The sequence below is a fragment of the Chrysemys picta genome, chromosome 11 (genome assembly GCF_011386835.1).
Source record: "Chrysemys picta bellii isolate R12L10 chromosome 11, ASM1138683v2, whole genome shotgun sequence".
NCBI classification, from domain to species: Eukaryota; Metazoa; Chordata; order Testudines; family Emydidae; genus Chrysemys; species Chrysemys picta.
Window position 1 is genome coordinate 57,440,312 of NC_088801.1, and position 21,960 is coordinate 57,462,271.

Here is a 21,960-nt window from a genome sequence, read left to right on the forward strand (position 1 = left end):
GCCTCCTGTCTGAGCCTTTCCCTGGGCTTATATCTCCTCCCAGTCACCAGCCCAGCTGGTTCCACTCGACTCAGCTGATTCCCCTGAGCCTCCCTCGTTAGGGCCTGCAGCTGAGCTCCTTGCTGAGTGTCTGGGCCCCTGCACCCAGCTGCCCTGCCAGGAAGCGGGGAGGAGCCACCCCTTTAGCAGGGCATCCAAGGGATTTATACCCCTGCCCTGCCACAGTCCGCTACAATCGCTTAATTGTAGAAAACTTAAATTACAGAAAGTGATGTACCTGGAGCCAGAGTTCTGAAGAGCTGGTAGAAATAAAGCAGGACCTCTTGAAAAAGGCCCAATTCCTGCCTCAAAAACCTTACAGTCAATAGTCACAAACTGGCCTCTGGCCCCATATGGAGTCCCAGTGAAATCTCTGAGACGCTGCCCGCATGAGGGAGCAGGCTGGTATTCTGAGTGAAGTCTGCAAAGGAGACAAGTTCAGATACAGACCAGGACTAAACAATGCATGGCCTTGAAAGCAAGAAAAAGAAGCTAGCACTCGATACACAGTGCAAAGGGAAGCCAATAGTGGGATTCAAAGAGGGGGAGGATGTGGTCAGAAATAAAAAAAAGATGATTTTGGCAGCAGCATTTTATAGAATATGGAGGAGAGAAAGGTGAATATTGTGAAGATGGAAACCTCTGAGGAAAATGATTTTGCTAGCCTGGCTTCTGTCTGGATCACCAATCTCAAACCCCAGAAACGAGAGTGAATTCTCTCTCACAATAGATATCTTTTCATCAATTTTATTTAAAACTAAACCATAGACCAACAGGTGCAAGTCTAAACTCTAGCTTCAGTCAGACAGTGACTGCTCTCCCTGTGGGTCACCAAAAACAACCTCTGCAACAGTGTCACCCATACCTCCTATCCCATGTCCTGTACCAGAACATAGATAGGTCTCTGATTTCACTGCCATTGATGGCTGGAGGCTGCTGAGATGTAGCTCCAGAGGCCATAGAGAAGTCCCGATTCAATAGCTTTTCCCGTTTCTAAGTGTGTACTTGCTGTTAACCTACAGGTTGACATTGTTCTCTGCAGTTTTGATATTATTTTAAAAATCACACTTTTACTTTCCTTCCCCCAAGCTTAATAATGAACAGAAAGCAATAAAGTTCCCAACACTTAGTTTCATCCCCCTGTTTGGGACCTGTCACTAGTCTCCCCTTTTACTCTGGAGGGAATCTCCTCCCAGTCATCCATGGCCCAGGAGTGGCCAACTGACTTTTTTAAATTTCCTTCCCTGAAGAAAACATCAATTGAAAGCATAGATGTCCAGAGAGAACTACACTCCAACCATCATCCGCTCCCACATTCAGCCAGTCAGCTTTCCAGATCAGGTAAAACTTCATCAGTCCCTCTTTTTGTTGAGCTGTGACAGACCTACCTTTTGCTGCCAGTCCTCCTGCCACACCTATAGAGGGGTGGTGCATCTCATGTTCCCTGGCCTGTATGCATTAGCCAAGGGTCACCCATTTGTCAGTCAGAGGTCTGGGATATACCACTATCCCTTCCTCTCACTGCTGAGATGAGCCAGGGAGCTAGGAGAGCATGTGGGGCTGTCACTGAGGCATCTTCAAATATGGTGCTGGTACTCCCCACCATGAAGCCAAAGTAGTGGGTCGTCCTGCTGGCCTCCAATCCAACCCAGTGCTACTCATCTCTCAGCCTTCAAATGCTCCTGAAGCCCAGGTATATAAAGAGGCATTACAGTTACTCCTCTTTGCTTCATAGCCCTGGTCTACACTACGAGGTTAGGTCGTACTTAGCCGCGCTAGGTCGATTTTATAAGCAATGCAGCTACAGAACCAACCCCATTCCATCGACCTAAAGGGCTCTTAAAATTGACTTCTGTACTCCTCCCCGGCGAGGGGAGTAGTGCTAAAAATCGACCTTCTTGGTTCGAATTTGGGATAGTGCAGACACAGCGTAGTGCAATTCGATGGTATTGGCATCCGGGACCTATCCCAGAGTGCTCCAATGTGACTGCTCTGGACAGCACTTTCAACTCCACTGCACTAGCCAGGTACACAGGAAAAAGTCCGGGAACTTTTGAATTTCATTTCCTGTTTGGTCAGCGTGGCGAGCTTAGCAGCACAGGTGAGAATCTGTTCTCCCCGACAGCCAGGACCTTTTCATCACCCTGGAGCCAATACCCTCCCAAGGCGGGTTCCTGGACCCTGAAGGCAGAGAAGAAGGCACCTCTGGTGAGTGCACATTTGTAACTACACTACAGGGGTTAAAAGCAATTGTGTTTGTTTGATTTGCCCTGAAGAATTGGGATGCATTCGCGGCCAGTACAGCTACTGGAAAAGTCTGTTAACATGTCTGGGGATGGAGCGGGAATCCTCTAGGGACATCTCCATGAAGCTCTCCTGGAGGTACTCTGAAAGCCTTTGCAGAAGGTTTCTGGGGAGGGCTGCCTTATTTCGTCCTCCACGGTAGGACACTTTACCATGCCAAGCCAGTAGCAAGTAGTCTGGAATCACTGCAGCACAAAGCATGGCAGCGAATGGTCCTGGGTTTTGGTCGCATTTATGCAACATTCAGTCTTTATCTTTCTGTGTCAGCCTCAGGAGAGTGATAACATTCATGATCACCTGGTTGAAATAGGGGAATTTTTGTAAGGGAACAGTAAAAGGACCCCGTTCATGCTGGGCTGTTTGCGCTTGGCTAAAAGGGATCATCCCGGAGAATAGCCACGCGGTGGGGGGAGGAGTGTGCTGCACATCCAACCCAAAACCGCAGCCCCCTCCTTTTAAATGGCAAACCCAACCAGCATTGCTTGCTATAGGAAAGGAGGGCGCTGCAATTTGAAATCATTCCCACATGTTATTAAGGTGGAAGAAGCCAACCCTGCATACCCTTTGGCTTACCATGGCTGCCTGGAAACCGAATTCTGTTGCCCAGCCATGTGTGATGTGTCACCAGGCTGGCAGGTGCTCAATATAAAAGGCAAACTGTACTTAAAGCACATGTGCTGTCTGCTGTGAATTGCTTGATTCACTGTGAAAGAGTCTCCCTTTTGTTCTCAGAAATGTATCTTCTTAAATTTTACTCTCCTTTTTTATCTCCCCTACAGATGCAAATGTTTCTATGCTCCCCGTATCATCTCCATCCCTGAGGTTATCGCAGATTAGGAGAAAAAAACCACACTCACGATGACATGTTTTCAGAGCTCATGCAGTCCTCCCCCACTGATAGGGCACAGCTGAATGCATGGAGTGCAATCGGTGGCAGAGGCCAGGAAAGCATTCAGTGAGCGTGATCAGAACACGCAGGAGCAGATGCTGAGGCTAATGGGGGAGCAAACGGACATGATCAGGCATCTGGTGGAGGAAAGGCAACAAGAGCACAGACCGCTGCTGCATCCATTGTATAACCACCTGCCCTCCTCGCCAACAACATGGGGGGGGAGGCTCCGGGCACCCAGATGCCCAACAACGCGGGTGGGGAGGCTCCGGGCACCCAGCCACTCCACTCCGGAGGATGGCCCACGCAACAGAAGGCTGTCATTCAAACAGTTTTGATTTGTAGTGTGGCTACAATAAGCAATGTGGCCTTGTCCTTCCCGACCCCACCCGGCTACCTTATCAGTGATCTCACTTTTTTTTTAATAAATAAAGAATGCTTGGATTCAAAACAATAGGGACTTTATTTCCTTTGCCAGCTGTGGTCAAAGGGGGGAGGGGAATTGGCTGACAGGGAAGTAAATTCAACAGAAGGGGCGGTTTTGCATCAAGGAGAAACACACACAATTGTCACACCGTAGCCTGGCCAGTCATGAAACTGGTTTTCAAAGCCTCTCTGATGTGCAGCGCACCTAGCTGTGCTCTTCTAATCGCCCTGGTGTGTAGCTGTTCAAAATTGGCCACCAGGCGATTTGCCTCAACCTCCCACCCCACCATAAACGTCTCCCCCTTACTCTCACAGATATTATGGAGCACACAGCAAGCAGCAATAACAATGGGATTACTGGTTGCGCTGAGGTCTAACCTAGTCAGCAAACAGCACCAGCAAGCTTTTAAACATCCAAAGGCACATTCTACCACCATTCTGCACTTGCTCAGCCTATAGTTGAACTGCTCTTTACTACTATCCAGGCTGCCTGTGTATGGCTTCATGAGCTATGGGAGCGAGGGGTAGGCTGGGTCCCCAAGGATAACTATTGGCATTTCAACATCCCCAACAGTAATTTTCTGTTCTGGGAAGTAAGTCCCTTCTTGCAGCTGTTCGAACAGCCCAGAGTTCCTAAAGATGCGAGCATCATGCACCTTTCCCGGCCACCCCACGTTGATGTTGGTGTAACGACATGTACCCAAAATCACCGTGACAATGTTTTTGCCCCATCAGGCATTGGGAGCTTAACCCAGAATTCCAATAAGCAGCGGGGACTGTGAGATAGCTACCCACAGTGCACCACTCTGAGTCGATGCTAGCCACAATATTGAGGACGCACTCCGCCAACCTACTGCGCTTAGTGGGGACACACACGATCGACTGTATAAAATCGCTTTCTAAAGATTGACTTCTATAAATTTGACTTTATTTCCTAGTGTAGACATACCCATACTCCCTCCGCTGGAATTGGCAGAAAGCATTCAAATTTTAAATGAGTGAAAAAACAACACATATTTTGTGAAAGATTTCCCCATTTTTTGACCAGCTCTAATCACTACTATCTTCCCAGACTAAAAAAGAAAGGACCCCTTCCACTGTCCCCTCACATTCAAGGCCCCACTTCCCCACACTCCAGACAAGCAATTTTTCCCCTGTCAGTGCGATGAAACCTTGAACACTGATATGTGAGGTCCAACAGCTGGCACCCAGAGATGGTCAAACTATTGCTAGATGAGAGCCTGCAAACACCTGGATCTCAAGGAAGTGGGACAGTTGATCACTAGACAGCCCATTAAAACCAACAGACCCCTAGAATCAGGTATGACAAACCATCTTTGGTTTTCTATGGTAGTATATAACATCATCCACTGATCAGATCACAGGGGCAATCAATACACACTTGTAAGGGGAATTGTGGGGAAAAGCCAACTTTGCAAATGTGCATTTGTGTCTCCCCACATAAACAATATAATGTGGGTTTCTTTAATTGGTAAGGACCATAATTTCAACATACCAGGATTTATAACTGCTGAGGTAAAATGGGCATCACATGAACATGCCTCCCCTCATCCTCCAGAATTCTCCAATGCCTTTCTTTAATGCATATGTGGCACAGTGCTTACACTCCTCTGGAGTAAATCCAACTAAGGCTGTCCTGGCAGTATTTATCCCATAGTTGCTGGCCAATTTTTTAATTTGAGCCTCTATAGATTGAGGGGATACATAAGAAAAAGTCTTCCCAAGAACACAATACGAAATGTACCCAAAGTCTTCATGTGCGGTCATTATATTGTCTTGATCTTCAAAGCTCTCCACATTACAAGCGATTTCAATTTTCCCATTGTGGGGAAAAGCCATAGTCTGTACACCCTTTAAACCACGTGTATTGCTGCCTCGGATAGCACGTGCTATATCTTTTCCTGTAGCCATGTCTTGAGTGTCTATAGTCACATTGCAATTCATCACATAGGGGCTGGCTCCAACACCTATAACCGGCAGAAAAACAGATTAGTCAATTAGAACAATCCTCCTTATGAATTCCAGTGACTTTGCCTCTGCATCTGTTTTCACATTTATATGATCTGAGGCCAGATTCTGGCCTTGAATGTGCCCCAGTGATTCCAACTGACTTCAGCGAGCGCTCTGCAGGCACATCTGAGGCCAGACCTCGCCCCCTAAGCAATTATTTTAAACTCATTTTATCTTTGTAATTCTATACTCCTTGGTTTTAATTCTGTGCTTAAGCTTTTCTTTTTATTCTCCAGCTCAATAACATTTCTTTTGTTCTGCTCCCTTACCCCAATGCCTGCAAAAGTAGAAATCCCTTTGCATGTACAGAGACACAGGCTTATTAAAACTAGACTAGGCACATTTATGCTTCCCCACCACTTCCACATTCTGAAGGAATATTTTAGCTCCTAATGATGGGTCCCTGGGTCTAACTCTTGGGAATTCTGCATGAATGAATTAGATTAGAAGTTGATTTCATCAATATTAAATTTCCCTCCTTTCAAAATGCAATGGATCAAACGTTTATCCCAAACTCTTGCAGAAAGCAAATTAGTTCAGAAAAGAAATGGAATATATATTTCTTTTTTGCCTGATTAGAAATACGTTGATGCTTTTTAGCTGCTGCTCTTACAGAGAAAATGTCAACCGTGGGTGAACTCTTGATGAAATCTCTCAACTTTGAAAAGGCAATATACAAGCGGCCCTCACCTCCCCCTAGTCAGCGACCACTACAAGCTATTTTAGCACCCACATTGTTTCAGGGTCCCAGTGTTATTCCTCACAGTTGGTCTGGATGCCATGCTTATCTACTGACTGGAAAAGCAGGCAACCTATTCTAAGGCTACTGCACAATCAGACATCTGCTAAGGGATATGGAAACGAACCCATATATACATCTTTCCTTGCCCTAAGCAATAGGAGACCATCTCCTTCCTGATAGTCCCTGCTGGCCCATGGAACAAGAATCTCTGGGTTGTCTCCAAAGTCGTATCACTTTGAGAACGAGTGCAAAGCACCATCCAGGGGAAAAATTAGGACTATCAGCTGAACCTAACATTTTAATTTTTCCATCATCCCACCATACCCACACTTACACTTCAGTGTATATTACAGCAGAGGACTAGAATGCAAGATCCTACTTGTGCCTATTCTCAGATCAGATCAAGATTCACGGTGTGTGACCTTGGATAAGGGCAATTTGTGTGTCACACAGCGTGTGATTTTAGATACTGTGTAGGACCTGGGGACCCCTTATGACCATGCCTCCCATTTAAGCCCTTTGTGACTCAATCAACCTTGCTAAAATTGAGCGTAAAACAAAACAAAAAAGTAAGACTTGACTACAAACAAGATCATTCAGATGCATTTTGCTGGTTAAATCTATTCCAAAATAATGAAGCACCAATTCAACAAATTAAAAATAGCATACTAATTTAAAGCAAAAATTGTAAATACCCTAAAAATGGCTTTTAAAATGATGAATAAGTTTGCATTCATCCACTGACACCGCTGTTTCACTCTCTTCTTTTCAACTTTTGCAGTGGGCTAGAATTTTATTTTGTTCCACTTCACATTTACTGCAATTTTCAAATATCATACAACAAACATCCTTGGCATTTACTTTACATGGCCTAATGACCAGGCACTATATGCCTGAATGGCACTTGCGTAGATCCTGACTATGATTAGCTGATATTTATAATGCATGTTCTGGTGCTTGGATTACCCAGTATTTTTCCCCAACTGTTCCCTGAGCAACCATGGCATTTAGCACACAGTAGGCCTAATTCTGCTCTCAGGGTATGTCTACACTACAGCAACACAGCTACGGCATTGCAGCTGTGCCACTATAACGTGGATGCTTCCTATATTGACAGAAGGGGTTTTTCCATCGATGTAGGTAACCCACCTCTCATAAAGGCGGTAGCTAGGTCACCGGAAGACTTCTTCTCTTGACCTAGCTTTGTCCAGGGTGGAGGTTACATCAACCTAACTACATCATACAGGATGCAAAAATTTTCACCACCCTAAGTGACGTAGCTAGATCAATACAATTTTTAGGTGTAGATCAGCCTCAGTTGCACTAAAGTGTTTCTGGCCTAACTCCTCTAAAGGTAATGGAATTCACTTTGATGGCATTTGGGATCTTTCTTGTTTACCTCAATCTCTAGGAATGAATTTTTGTTTGCAAGAAGCAAATGTCTCATAAATATTTATATTCATATTTATTTACGCAAAGGTTCAGTCCACTTTACCTGTGTGTCTGTCATCCAAAAAGGAAACAGAAACATTGCCATGTGACTAAGGTGAGCTGTCACAGCATGAAGAATCACATTAATGCTTGCTTTCAACAATTCATGAGCAATCCAAGGACTGCATCCCCCCCCCCCACACACATAAATAATAATAAAGTTTGAATGATTTATTTGTATTACAGTCATGCTTAGAGATCCCAATGAGATGAGGGCCTCATTGTGCTAGGAGCAGTACACACATACAGGATAGTCCCTGTCCCAAAACGCTGTCAATCTAAACAGACTAATGGTGGGAGAAGAAAGAGGCACACAGAGAAATGAATTGTCTTGCCAAAGGTTACACAACAGTTCAGTGGTCAAGGCTATCAGAAGCCAGCTCTCCCAATGCCCAATTCAGTGCCCTATCCTAGATTCAAATGCAGCCCAAAACAATCAGCTGGTTATGACCAATCGGCAAACAACAACAAACAAGGCCAAATTCAGATAAATTATTCATTACAAATATCTCTCCCTACTCTACTTATGTATCAGGGAAATGTACAAAGCCTAATGTCTCTCTCTGACAATTTTGCTGGTTTTTAAAAATTCTGAATCATGTACTGTGCAACCGATGATCTGGTGGTACCACAAAGAACTCTACAGTTAACTGATAGTGATGTAAACTCTTTATGCCAGATTGTTTAAGCACAGAGAAAACAAATGCACTTAATTAAGATCTGATGTGTATTTTTCCCCCCATACACAAATGCAATATTTGTGTTTGGGCATTGGCAGAAATGACTGTGATCTATGGTATTAATGTCTGGTTTAAAGATGTTTGTGGTAGGCTCATGTCTGGAGCAACAAAAATTAAAATGTATTCAGACAAAACAATGGTGAGAAGTCCATTAGAAAAATAAAAAGCAGTGATCATAGGAAAAAAAAACATGTATTCTTCTCTCAGAAAATTATTCACATATCATAACTTTTCTTAAACAGGATACAAACACTGTCATTCTCAATAAAATCAAAGGCGCTGAGAGTACTCTTTTCCCCCAGAAGTATACAAAGAGCTTTATTTTATCTGGAGGAGAGTAGATAACTCAGCAATGGTTCTGCTTATTTTCCCAGGATGTTTTCAAATTAAATAAATTGGTAGTAAGTGGGCAGGGACACCCAGCTGGTTTCATGCACAAGCCTTATGCATCAGGGAACTTTGGTTCAAGAAATCTAGATTAGACTATAAGCAACGGACTGAATCCCCAATAGACCATCATACAACTGGGATGCTGTGGAGAAGCCCACAGTGAAATAGTAACATTGCGTGCTCCAGAATGAAGTATTTGACCGCATTGTAAAAGACATTTTGGAGGGTTTGCTCACATTATATATGGCCATAGCCAGATCTACCAAAATTGTACTCGTCTGCAGTTCACACACAGGCAAGAACTGCGCCTGTGGATTTTGAAGGGCATCCGCTAGACAAAAGACAGCTGAACTAGAACATTAAAGAGTGTCAGTGACTGGATTCCAATATGAGTTATTTCTTGCTAGAATCACAAGTGAATAATCTGTAGGCTGGGGAGAGAGGAGACGGAGGAAGGGTCCGTGGCACGTTTGCAAAGACATGCAGACCACACTCCCTGATCCCTGTGCTGGCTCCTATCATGGATGGCCTGTGGAGCAGCTGCTCAGCAGGGTTTTGGGGGAGCCAGGATTTGGGTGGATGGAAAATATCCACCCTGTCATCTTCCTGCTGCGTGTGGGTTTTTGGCAGTCATTTAGGCATAGCATCCTGCCAGAATTGGGACGTTAGTATGGAGATTAATCTTACAGCTTCACTGTCAGCCTGAACAAAAATAAAACCCCACAAAACAGCACTGAGCTCTTTCCTCTCTTCCTCTGGCTAAAAAGCAAACTAGTCGGTTTGTTCCATGATCAACTCTGCAGTGCTTCTAAAGAACAAAAATGAGCTGGAAACACACTAGGTACTGGCATGCAAATGAGCGGAACCAAAGGCAGATTTGAAGCACAGCAGAGCAAAACTTTGGTGTGATGCCCCAAAGCAGATTAAATGGTCATAGTTCTGGTTTTCAAGCACAGCTTCAGGTGAACCTGGTCTGCTGTATGCTCCTGCACCTCACTTGATGTTCCTTGACTTGTACCCAACTGTTTGCCTATACCATAGGGTAATGTATATTGTATAGGGGTATGATTACAAAAGCCCTTTAATGCGTTGCACTGTAATTAGTCTGTGTAGAACAGGGGTGAGCAAACTACGGCCTGCAAGCCAGATCCGGCCCCTCGGGGCTTTGGATCTGGCCCACGGGATTGCCACCCCTGTGGCACCACAGGCCCCGCGCCGCTCCCGGAAGCGGCCAGCACCATGTCCCTGCGGCCCCTGGGGAAGAGGGGGCAGAGGGATCCACGCGCTGCCCTTGCCTGCAGGCACTGCCCCCTACAGCTCCCATTGGCCAGGAACGAGAAACCGCGGCCAATGGGAGCTTTGGGGAAGGTACCCACAGCACACGAAGCACTTTGCCCCCGCTCCCTCCCATGGGCCGGAGGGACATGGTGCTGGCCGCTTCTGGGAGCGGTGTGGGGCCAGGGCAGGCAGGGAGCCTACCCTTGCCCCGGGTACACGCCGCTGCCACCCGGGAACCGCTCCAGGTAAGCTGTGCCAGACCAGAGCCCACACCCCAAACTCCTCCTGCACCCCTCATCCCAACTCCCTGCCCTGAGCCCCCTGCCACACCCCGCCTGCACCCCAACCCCCTACCCATCCCGCACCCCAACCCCCTGCCCTGAGTCACCTGCTGCACCCCGCACCTCTCCTGCACCCCAACCCCCTGTCGAGCCCCCTTGTACACTCTGCACCCCTCCTCTGCCCCAACCCCTTGCCCTGAGCCTCTTCCCGCACTCTGCACCCCCTCCTGCACTCCAACCCCCTTCCCTGAACCCCCTCATACACCCTGCACCCCTCCTCTGCCCCAACCCCTTGCCCTGAGCCCCTTCCTGCACACCGCACACCCTCCCACACCCCGCACTCCCTCCCACACCCCAACCCCCTGCCCCAGCCTTACATTCATGGCCCTGCATGCAATTTCCCCACCCAGATGTGGCCCTCAGGCCAAAAAGTTTGCCCACCCCGGTGTAGAACCTGTTGGTGTGTGCTAAATGTTCCCTACTATGCTTTAACGTTGTTAGTTCTGTTTCATACAGCATTTCAAACTATGCTAAAGCGCAGTAGGGAACATTTAGCGGGAACCAGCAGGGTCTACTTGGATTAATTAATGTACAGTATGTCTGTGCTTTAGAACCCACATCCCCATACAGTGCATTAGCCCAGCATGCAGGCAGAGCTCAAATGAAACTTAGAGATTTTGGAATTTGTTCAGCTGCCAGATTCAAAAGTAAAACTTGGGAGGCAAAAGTAAAGCCAAACCTGCTAGTTCTGTAGCTCTGGGAACAACCCTGGTGCCCCTTCTGTTCTGACTAGAGCTGGGGAGAAACTGTCAGAGGGGGCAAAAAAGGCAGATTTTGCAAATTTGGGGTGGTTTCACTGAATTGTTTGAGATGTTTTAAAATAAAACCTTTTGAGATTTCCTTCAAATTTGTATTTAAAAATAAATATAAAAATTCTCAAAACATGTTTGATTTGACCCAACATAAATTTCCCCCCAAACTTTCCAATTTGACAATTAAAAAAAATAATGGTTTAGTTTGACCGGAAACTAGTTTTTTAATTTTATTTTTCAGAGTTGCCAGCAAACCAAAAAAATGTATTCTTCACCCTGCTCTAGTCCTGACCTGCATGCGTGTGCTCAGAGCTCTTCTACCATACATTCTGTAAGCAAGAATTGTGAAAGGTTTTCCTCAGGTAGAGTTTCTAGGTCATCACACAAGCGTGAGTTTGATAAATCTGTATCATGCTGATGAACTCCAAAAGGATAAGCACACATGTCCACAGCTCACACCTGCCCTAGATAATCACAGAAGCTATATGTTGTGGCAATTCTAGGGGTGGCGTTTCGGAAGCAATATAGGATAGGTGGCTGTCTCATGTGCACAGCAATGCCTGTGGTGCCCTTCCATCTCAGTTCATTGCAGTGCTGGGTTCTGAGCTCTTGAAACAGGACAGAACGTCTGACCATGCTTATATATTTCTATCTTGTTTTCACTGATTTCAGCAGGAGAAGGATCAAGCGCTATGCACTCTGCCTTACAAGAGTTTGGGAGTGCTCTCCCAACTTGTCACTTGAATTCTTTATCGAGATTCAACTAAAAGCAGCAGCAATTAAAGGCTTCTTTTGCAACAATTCTTCACAACTGGGAATTTACTGTCAGAGTCCAGGAACAATAGAGCGATGAGTCTATCCATTTAATCAACATGGATCATGTGTAATTCATAGGGGTGAGGCCACCGCCTGGAGGTTGGTCAGATGCAGCACTCCCTGATGCCCAATATAATCAGTGTTTAGATTACCTGTCATGGAGGAGGAGCAACTCTGATCTATTTTAAAAAGCACACGCACCATTTACTGTCAACATACCAGGCTTCAGTGTTTAAATGACTGCATAAATGTTAAAAGGGTTTGGTTGTTATTTTTTAATATGCTGCTTATTTATAGACCTGAAAGTCATTATTAATAGATCTTCAACTGAGCTTTGGCAAGTCACTTCACCAACCTGTACATCAGTTTCCCCATCTATAAAATGGGAATAATGATGCAGACCTCCTCTGTAAAGCACTTTGAGAGCTATTCATTAAAAGCTATATATAAGAGCTAGGAATTATTGTTATAATAAATAATAATAAAACATTCACAAAAGGAGGGGCATTGCCATTTATTTCTAAAGTCTTCTCCTACCATCTACTTTTGTTTGTAAAAAAACATCTTGGAAACTTGAAACTGAAACCTGCTTCTTTACCAAACTTTTATCTTACATTGTGGGGATGTGGACTAATGTGTTATTGTACTTTTCACTGTTGGAGCTGGACAGATGGCACTGATTTTATATTTTAATCATTTAAATTGTGGAGAAAAAATATAGTGGGGTTTAATGGGAAAATAAATATAACACACAAGTGACATTCACAGCAGCGATTCAAGTTAGGAAAAGAGCAGTGTCAACACTCCCCACCCAGCTCCTTACTGTTATTACTACCTATACAAGTCTCAACTTGGCCCCCAATCCTACCAACACTTATGCATATATTCAACTTTACACACGTGAACAGTCTCAATGGGACTACTCACCTTCATGCTTCAGGGTTTCAGCCAGACACCTACAGGGATCAGAAAGGGATTACCTCCCCCCCATGAAGTCTGGATATGTTTGGTTTTTTTTAAACTCCTTCCTCTGAAGGCCACACAGCTGGAAATGGGATATTGGACAGGGCTCTGGGGTGTTGTCACCAAGCATTCTCTCTCTCAGGTGCTTGGCGGGCTGGTTCTTACTCACATGTTCAGGGTCTAACTGATCACCCTGTGTGGGGTTGGAAAGGAATTTCCCCCCAGGTCAGACTGGCAGTCATGTTGGGTTATTTTTGCCTTCCTCTGAAGCCGTTGGGTCCGGGTCACTTACCAAAATTATCTGGGTCTCTCTCACTTAATCATTTCCCTGCCACTGTAGGGGCCTTGGACACTGGTGCACCTTGCTCCCTCCTATTCTCTGCCTGCAGCACATAATAGTCTAGTCTCCCGGGGGCAATAAAACTTTGGTCTCATTTCAGTTGTTAGGTTTAGTTGTGTGGGTGCTGGGTGGTGTTTGCAGACTGTAATATACAGGAGGTCAGACTAGATGAGCTGGTGTCCCTTCTGGCCTTAAACTCCATTACTTTATAAAAAGAAGCAAGAGCACAAGTGCTCACAGGATCAGAATCTTAGGGCCCGACTCAGCAAGGTACTTAAGCATTTGCAGAACTTTTAAGTGGGTGAGTAGCCCTATTGACTTCAGTGGGACTACTCACCTGCTTAAACTTAGGAACATGCTTAAGTACCTTGCTGAATCATGGCATCCATGGGGAAATCCAGCAATTGCCTGGAATATACCAAGCACTGGTGCTTTACAAATAAGTCAATAATCATAATACAAATATAAGTATTTTGTAGGCACAGACCTAGGGTGGGATTTTCAATGGGACTTGAGCACCTAACTCTTTAGGTTCCTTTCTGGACCCCAACACAAATCATCAACATCCTGTATACAGACACAAAATTCCGTTTCCTAGGTGCCCTTTTTATGGAGGATTTCACATCCCAGAAGGAAGAATATTCTTGTTCTTATCCTCCTCACTTTTCAGCTGAAGATGCATAACCCTGTAAATTAAATCTGATACACACAAGAGCTTGCATACAGATACATTTTAGTATGAAAAATATAGCCCTTATGTTTGATTTTTAAATCATTTCTGCCTTGTAATACTGACTGTTTGTATTGCATCTAGCTAACAATATAGTTGACTATCCCGACCTGTCTCCTTAAAGGGTTAGAGGCAGAATGCTCAACAGGCAAACTTCCATATAAACTTAAAAAATAATTTATGATTTAGCCAAAGTTATCTGCATATTTCTAAATGACCATCAGGAAAAGTAGCCGGGAAGAGGAATTCAAATGCTTAGGGAAGTCTCTCTCTCAGATTTCTTCTCAGGGAGCTGCTGGCTGAGAAAGCAGTGATAAGTACCAGTCTTCATCATCTCTCAGTTCCAAGTGGATTTACTAGTAAAGATGGAAAGTGATGCAGGTCTCATAAACATACAAGAGATGGAGAGTTCTGCTCCGTTTTGAGAGTGCCACAAAAAACTGTTCAACAGCTTTAAAATAAGCTGCTTCTCATGCTTACGACAATCTCTTTCTGTCACATTCTCCTCATAATCAGAGTGTTTTAAAACTGATTCCCTCATTGCGGTTCTCATAGCATTATGAAGATTTATTGCCCTATATCAGTGTTTCCCAAACTTGGGACGCCGCTTTTGTAGGGAAAGCCCCTGGCGGGCCGGGCCGGTTTGTTTATCTGCCGTGTCCACAGGTCCGGCTGATCGCGGCTCCCACTGGCTGCGGTTCGCTGCTCCAGGCCAATGGGAGCTGCTGGAAGCGGCGCGGGCTGAGGGATGTACTGGCCGCCGCTTCCAGCAGCTCTCATTGGCCTGGAGCAGCGAACTGCAGCCAGTGGGAGCCGCGATCAGCCGGACCTGTGGACACGGCAGATAAACAAACCGGCCCGGCCCGCCAGGGACTTTCCCTACAAAAGCGGCGTCCCATGTTTGGGAAACACTGCCTTACATGTTTAAATCGGCTACTAATATTTTCTCAATACATTCTATTACAGGGCAAATCCTGAGGTCCTTACTCAGGTACATAGGTCAATGGAAGTTTCTCCTGAGTATGGACTGAGTAAAGGGCTTCAGGATTTGGCCCTTTTACAGGGCCTGATCCAAAGCCCATTGAAGTAAGTGAGAGGCATTCCATTGACTGCAATGGGCTTCAGACCTGGCCACAGTGAGCATTTTTAACCATATCAGATTCTATATTTTAGCCAGGTATTAAGCAGTGCAATTCCTACCTGTTAGACCGTATCTTTGGGAAGGCACAGCTCCTATATCAGGTTTAACTTCCATTGACTTGAAATCTCTCCCTTTAAACCAACCCAGCTGTTTTCTTCTCTGAACCAAACTTCGTTTCTCAGGTTGATCAGCTTGCCCAAAAAGAAACATACTGCATCCTGGGACACGAAGGGTCAAAATCTCAGCTATGCCTGTAGAAATTTATTTTTAAAAGCACAACATCAATGTTTAACTTTACAGCAAAACTATTAGATTTGATTTAATTGAATGAGACCAATGCAGTAAAAACAAATAACATGACAATGGAAGGATCAGAATCCACACCCTATCCATACTGAATGCCACTATGATGACCCATCATTCCAGTGCCACTCTGATCCAGTACTATATTTCCATAGTCTACAAGGCCATATGCAGCAATGGTAGCATAAAGATTAGAATCTATAACCTCACAGAGACTTCCTACACCAGGATTAAAGCTCCCCAATTCACAGTGCCCTGAAGGGGCCATGCACATTGTTTAATTTTTGTTCAAGTGGTCTGAAGGCATCTACTCAGGATTATTTGCTTTCACTTCAAACTATTGCTTTTATGGTGGTTCTGTTTTAACTTTGGATATTTAGATTATGCATTCAGTGACTGTGTCAAGGATAAGCCTTTCATTTTGGTTTAGGCTGTTTGTACAGTAGTTTAAATAATGCTTATATTGTTATCACAAAAGCTTTCCTATAGATGTATAACAGACAACACAGTGGTTACAATTGGATTTTTCACTGGGATTTTAGAGTAATAAGAAAGTGCATAAAGTCTGCAGTTTGGAATCCACTTACATTGACTGTATATGCTTGACTTGCACTAATGTGTATCTTGTGTCTGCAAAGTCACTTAAAACTCCCTTCAGCTTTGTTTCTTTCAGGTCAGTTAGGGCATGTCTAAACTTACCTCCGGAGCGATCGATCCAGCGGGGGTCGATTTATCGCATGACACGATAAATCGACCGCCGAGCACTCTCCTGTCGACTCCAGTACTCCACTGGAGCGAAAAGTGCAGGCGGAATCGACAGGGGAGCGTCAGCAGTCGACCTACCACAGTGAAGACACAGCAGTAAGTAGATCTAAGTACGTCGACTTCAGAAGTTGCATAAGTTAGATCGATTTCAACCTCCGCAGCGTAGACCAGGCCTTATTTAAGGCAGCTAGTGTGCAGGGATTTTAACCTTCCAACACTGAAGCCTTGTACATGCTTCACTTTTACTACAGGTCAGAAACCCATCTCTATCTGAAGTGTCCACTCTAGCCGTGACACACAAAGGAAGAGTTTGAGTCTCAATCGAAGCACCTTGATCCCCAGGCCTTCAGGGACTGAGACTGCTGCAGAAGGAGGAGCACTGTCAAGTCACCAGCATAACATCACATGACAAATCACGTGATGAATGCAAATAACATCGTTCAGTGTATTTCAGAAAGGAGCTCAGACATTAGAGTGATGAGGGAAGGTACAAGAACTTGAATGGAACAGAATATTTTCACCCTAAAGAGTCCCAAAATGCTTTGCAAGCAAGCTACTCTGTCTAATGCAAAGAATGTCATGGGAAGCATTGTTTCAGAGTATGCATCCGAAGAAGTGGGCTGTAGTCCACGAAAGCTTATGCTCTAATAAATTTGTTAGTCTCTAAGGTGCCACAAGTACTCCTGTTCTTCTTTTTATGGGAAGCATTGCTGACCACAAGAGGTCATGGCTTTGACACCCAGCATGGAGTTGCATGGCTGTGAGAGCCAAATTTATCTAACCCCATTTTGGTTCAGGTCTCAATTCAGGAAAGCACTTAAGCACATGCTTAATGCACATGCTAGAATTTAAAGTCGTATAAACTGATCATGTTAAAGCCTAGGGGAAGTTGAAACACGTACCCTTAAACCCTATTCTAGAAAAGGCCAGAGACAGAATGTAAGGAACAATATCATCCTTGCTCTTCGTCAATCCCATCAGCAGAATTGGGACTCTAAAACTTCCACTTACTTTGAGCCACTTTTCCACATTCCTCCATGCCTACATCCAAAAGAGGATAGATAGGAACTAAGTCCACTGCTCCAAGGCAAGGATGGATTCCTTCCTGGATAGCCATATCAATTGACCGGAAAGCCTCAGTGCAGGCAGCAATGACATAGTTGCCTAACAAATGCAAAATAGACAATTAGGGATCAGTCAAACCTGAATAAAACACTGAGGATTAGTCAGAAGGACACTTCTGTTCTGAATCACATGAAGGGATTCTATTTGAAAACACAACTAATTTAAAACCAAACAACAGAGACAGGAAAGTTAAAATTACAGTCAGCTTCTTGCTCCAGGACTAAAGTGGTGCAGATAATCTCTTTCTAATTCACTTTATACATTAATAGCACCATTTCCCCCCGCTGATCTTAGAAGAGATGTGTTGAGGAAATTTCAAGGTCCTGTAACTCTTAGAAATGTGCTTACCTCAATAAAGCTGTGCATTAAACACAGAAATGGACTAAAAAACATTTGGAATGAAATAAAAATCTCATCACAAGGCAATTAATTTTGTATCCTGCTGTTTTTGGTTTCAGACCAAACTCAGTAACAGTTTATTTTACTGAAGTACTGAATGCTAAAATGTGTAATATTTGCTGGCTCTTTACATTCTCATTCTGTTTTCTACTCAATATACTGTTTTCACTTACATGCCAAATATCTGGATAGCGCCTTTTTAAGGGGGGGGAAGGAGTCTTATTTTATTTCTCCATCATATTTAAAAACAAAATTAAAAATCATGTTAAGGGTACTGTGTGACAACAATGTACTTACTTATCACATCATTTATTAAAAAAACATAGCACTTAATGGAGGAAATTAATAAGTAAGAGGATAAATCTAATATTGGTCAGAATGTGTATATTATGTGGGCAAAGAAAGAAATGTATTCTCCTCAAAATAATCTTATCTATACAAATTAAAAATCCAGGAGCATTTTCTTGTTAAGGAAACTGTTAAATGGGAACTATCAATTGATGTATTTTTACAACAAATTTTTGGAAAAGGAACTTACAATTGCTCTTTTATTTTAGAATTACATTGTATATGTGGTTTCATAAAAAAAAGTGTGTAATATAATTTATAGTAAACTTATGTATGTGAACTAGCATTAGAAATTGATCAACATGGGACATTAATGAGAACATATATTATTTTATGTTTCTTTTTCAGAAGGGCACTATGGTGTGTTTATATTCTGAGATTACTAATGGAAGAACAGTATCCATCTGGGATCAGAGTTAAGCTTGTTGTGATGTATGAGTAATTAAAATGAAAGTAACAAGCACAAAAACACATCCTTTTTTGAAACAAACGGAAATTCTGCCTAGTGATGGTGTAAAGATTACTGTAAAATATCACTGTGAACTTTACCAAATTGCTAAATAAATAAGAGTCTGATCATGCTAACAAGGAAACCACAGAGAATTCTGTTTTAAAAGAAATGGCATTATATAGCTTTAAGAAAGCATCAGTCCCAAGTAACTTTAGAAATATATACCACTTTTCGTTATTTCAGTTATCCAAACAAGATCCATGTTAACCTCACATCAAAAGCTCTGAATAACTTCCTCTGAAGTGTATAAACAAAATGGATATCCATTTTGGAACTGAGCCTGCAGGTAACTCTTATCAAATGTAATCTGAGTGTAACGGTTCTTTTCATGAAGTGATCCACTGGTTTTCCCACTGGAACAACAGAAACCTTATTTATTTAAAAAGAACAGGAGTACTTGTGGCACCTTAGAGACTAACAAATTTATTAGAGCATAAGCTTTCGTGGACTACAGCCCACTTCTTCGGCTGCATAACTGCAGTCCACAAAAGCTTATGCTCTAATAAATTTGTTAGTCTCTAAGGTGCCATAAGTACTCCTGTTCTTTTTGTGGATACAGACTAACACAGCTGCTACTCTGAAACCTGTCCTTATTTATTTAGCGGGACATTTTTAGAGGCATGAAGGAGAACTGGGTGGCTACTATCCATTTGTGTGTGTGAAAATCTTCTCAACAATTTGCTAAAGTTCACATGGTTATTTTCCAAGAAGCTTTATACCATCACTAGGCAGTTCTCCCATTTTAAAAATGGTGTGTTTGAGGCTTGCTACTTACAGAATGTTCAGATTGAACAATTCCAACTCCCAATTTATCCAGGAAGCCTCCAGGTAGTTATAAAGGGCAGGAAACCAGAGATGAGCCCTTATTTCCCCAGTCAGTCAAAGCAGAAGTTATCTGAAAATTAACAGAAAGAAAGAGAATTTTTGAAGTGTAAAAATATTTAAACAACATAACAGATCCTCTTACCTAACATATCAATGGGAGCTGCTATGGTTATGACTGATCTGTTGTAATCATAATCAGAAAATATATTAAGTACTGTGGCTTGAGAATGTTTCTGTCCTGTGGGAGGAAAAACAAGAGATTTCAGACTTTTCATACACATCAAATGGCAGATGTTTAAGACCCCGATTCACCAATCACTTAAGCATGTGCCAAACTTTATGGGGCTTAGGCACATGGTTAAAGTTAAGTTTTTAGGGCCCAGCTCCTCAAAGGTATTTAGACATCCCATTGTTTTTGCATCTAGGCCTAAGTGTTTTGCTAAACAGGGACAGACTTAAACATGTCCTTACATACGTACTTTGATGAACAGGGGCCTAAATTATGATGTCTCTTTATTTAGAGTATTCATGATATGTGTATTGAAACCTTCAGGAGTTCCGATCTGCTACCAAAGAGGTTGTTCCTCACGCACATAGTCCATTGACTTCTACGGGAGTGCTTGGAGTGCAGGAGTGAGCTTCCCAGGCCTGATTCTGCAAGTCCCTCAATGCCTCCTCGTGAACGCTTCCTCACTGACATCAAGTGCTGGGGGGACACTCCTGGGAATTGTGGGATCAGCGTCGCACAGAAAGCACGCTGCACCATCAGGACCATACTCTATAGCTGTACTCCATTTGAATCCAATACTACTTTAACCCCCCACCTTACAAACAGCACTAACCCAGAGCCCTGAGCCTGCACAGCCTGAGTCCCACTGAGGCCACTAACACTCTGTGCTAGATAACGATCTGCAGGATTGGGACCTTATTAACTATGTCCCAACACACTTTTGAGAATGAAAGGCGACAGCAGAGAGGACCCTGGTATAAATTACAGAAAACCATGGTGCAAAGACATGGTCGGAGGCCAAATTCTGACCTCATCTTTGTGGTTGCAGCTCTCATCGAAGCTAATGGGAGCTGCATATGTGCATGTGAAGGCAGAATTTGGCCCTCTGGTGAATAAATTATAACATTCAGACAAAAGGTCAGAATCAGAGGGAGAGAGAAACAGATGCAAGTATTTTCTGAGTCATATCCACATTACCACTGCCAGACAAACCATAGAATACAGAAGTGATTATGGGCTAAGCATTAGCCTAGAATTTTAGCCTAAAGGGCCTGATCCAAAGCCCAATGAAATCAATGGGAGTCCTTTAGAACAGCTTTAAATGAATTTCCTGAGATATGTTGATTTACATCAGTCACCTTGAAGCTATTTCACACGTAAGTTTTTCTTGTTTAATTGAAAAAAATTACAAAAACACAAAAATCTCTTTTCTTAACAATTAAACACTGTAAATTCCTTATCAGCTCACACCTATTTTTTCTGTGGTGAAAGAAAACCAGAAATGAGATCAGAGATCCTGCTATTTTAGTAGTTTTTCAACATAGCTCCTGATGGGAAAAAAACATGAATTTATTTTTCAATCTGAAAAGCTTTTAGTCTCATTTTCATCCTATTCAACGGAGTAAATTGCTGAAAGAATAAAACATTCTTCCCTGAATATCCGTATAGAAAAAAAAAAAGATGGCTGGCAAACAGAGCTGTCAGCATGAATTTCAGCAGAAGTAAATTGTTTGATATTTGTAATGGAGTGTAATAGCTATAATTCCATTTGAACTGTTGCCACTAATAAGCTAATAAAACTATGAGTCAAGACCTAGCCATCCATCAGTGTTTGGCTGCCGCATATTTCTTTGTACACTCACTTAATCACAGAGCCAAGTAACTTTAAGTGTTGCTGTTTCTGAAAATGATGAGCCAGAACTGGCATTTTCTCTGCGTTAACAGCAAAAAAAACTACAGCTGCATATCAACTCCTAAGGAGTTTTCTTCAACATTTAACAGGTGTTTTCACAGATACTCCAATCTTCTTCCAAAATGCAAGCCAGTGTTTAAATGCACAGAGATCAGAAAACAGTTTGAAAGAGAATACAAAAAGAAATGGTTAAAAATCAATGCAATGGAGTGGCATGCTTAATATGCATATATGTAGACAGCAAATTCTCTGGGACAGGGAGCATAACTTTTTAAAAGTCTTTGAAAAGTGCCATGCTGTGTTCTGGCTGCTATATAACATTTAATCATTAAGAATTAATACATAGGTT

General features: G+C 43.2%; 1 protein-coding gene across 12 annotated transcripts in view; it reads right to left on the reverse strand.

Moving 5' to 3' along the window:
* The window catches only part of FTCDNL1 (formiminotransferase cyclodeaminase N-terminal like), a 140,538-nt gene that overhangs the window by 111,423 nt on the left and 7,155 nt on the right, over positions 1-21,960 (reverse strand). For 8 of the 12 annotated variants that reach the window (XM_005310340.5, XM_005310338.5, XM_005310337.5 and 5 more), the window contains 4 exons: positions 19,832-19,927; positions 17,493-17,645; positions 15,473-15,664; positions 3,677-5,646 (listed from right to left, as the gene is read on the reverse strand). In XM_005310340.5, the coding sequence (XP_005310397.1) occupies positions 5,207-5,646; positions 15,473-15,664; positions 17,493-17,645; positions 19,832-19,927 (881 nt within the window). In that variant the 3' untranslated portion in view covers positions 3,677-5,206. Of the gene's footprint in view, positions 1-3,676; positions 5,647-15,472; positions 15,665-17,492; positions 17,646-19,831; positions 19,928-21,960 lie in introns of those variants that run through there. The other 4 variants (XM_005310341.5, XM_065560893.1, XM_065560894.1 and 1 more) reach the window with 2 other exon arrangements.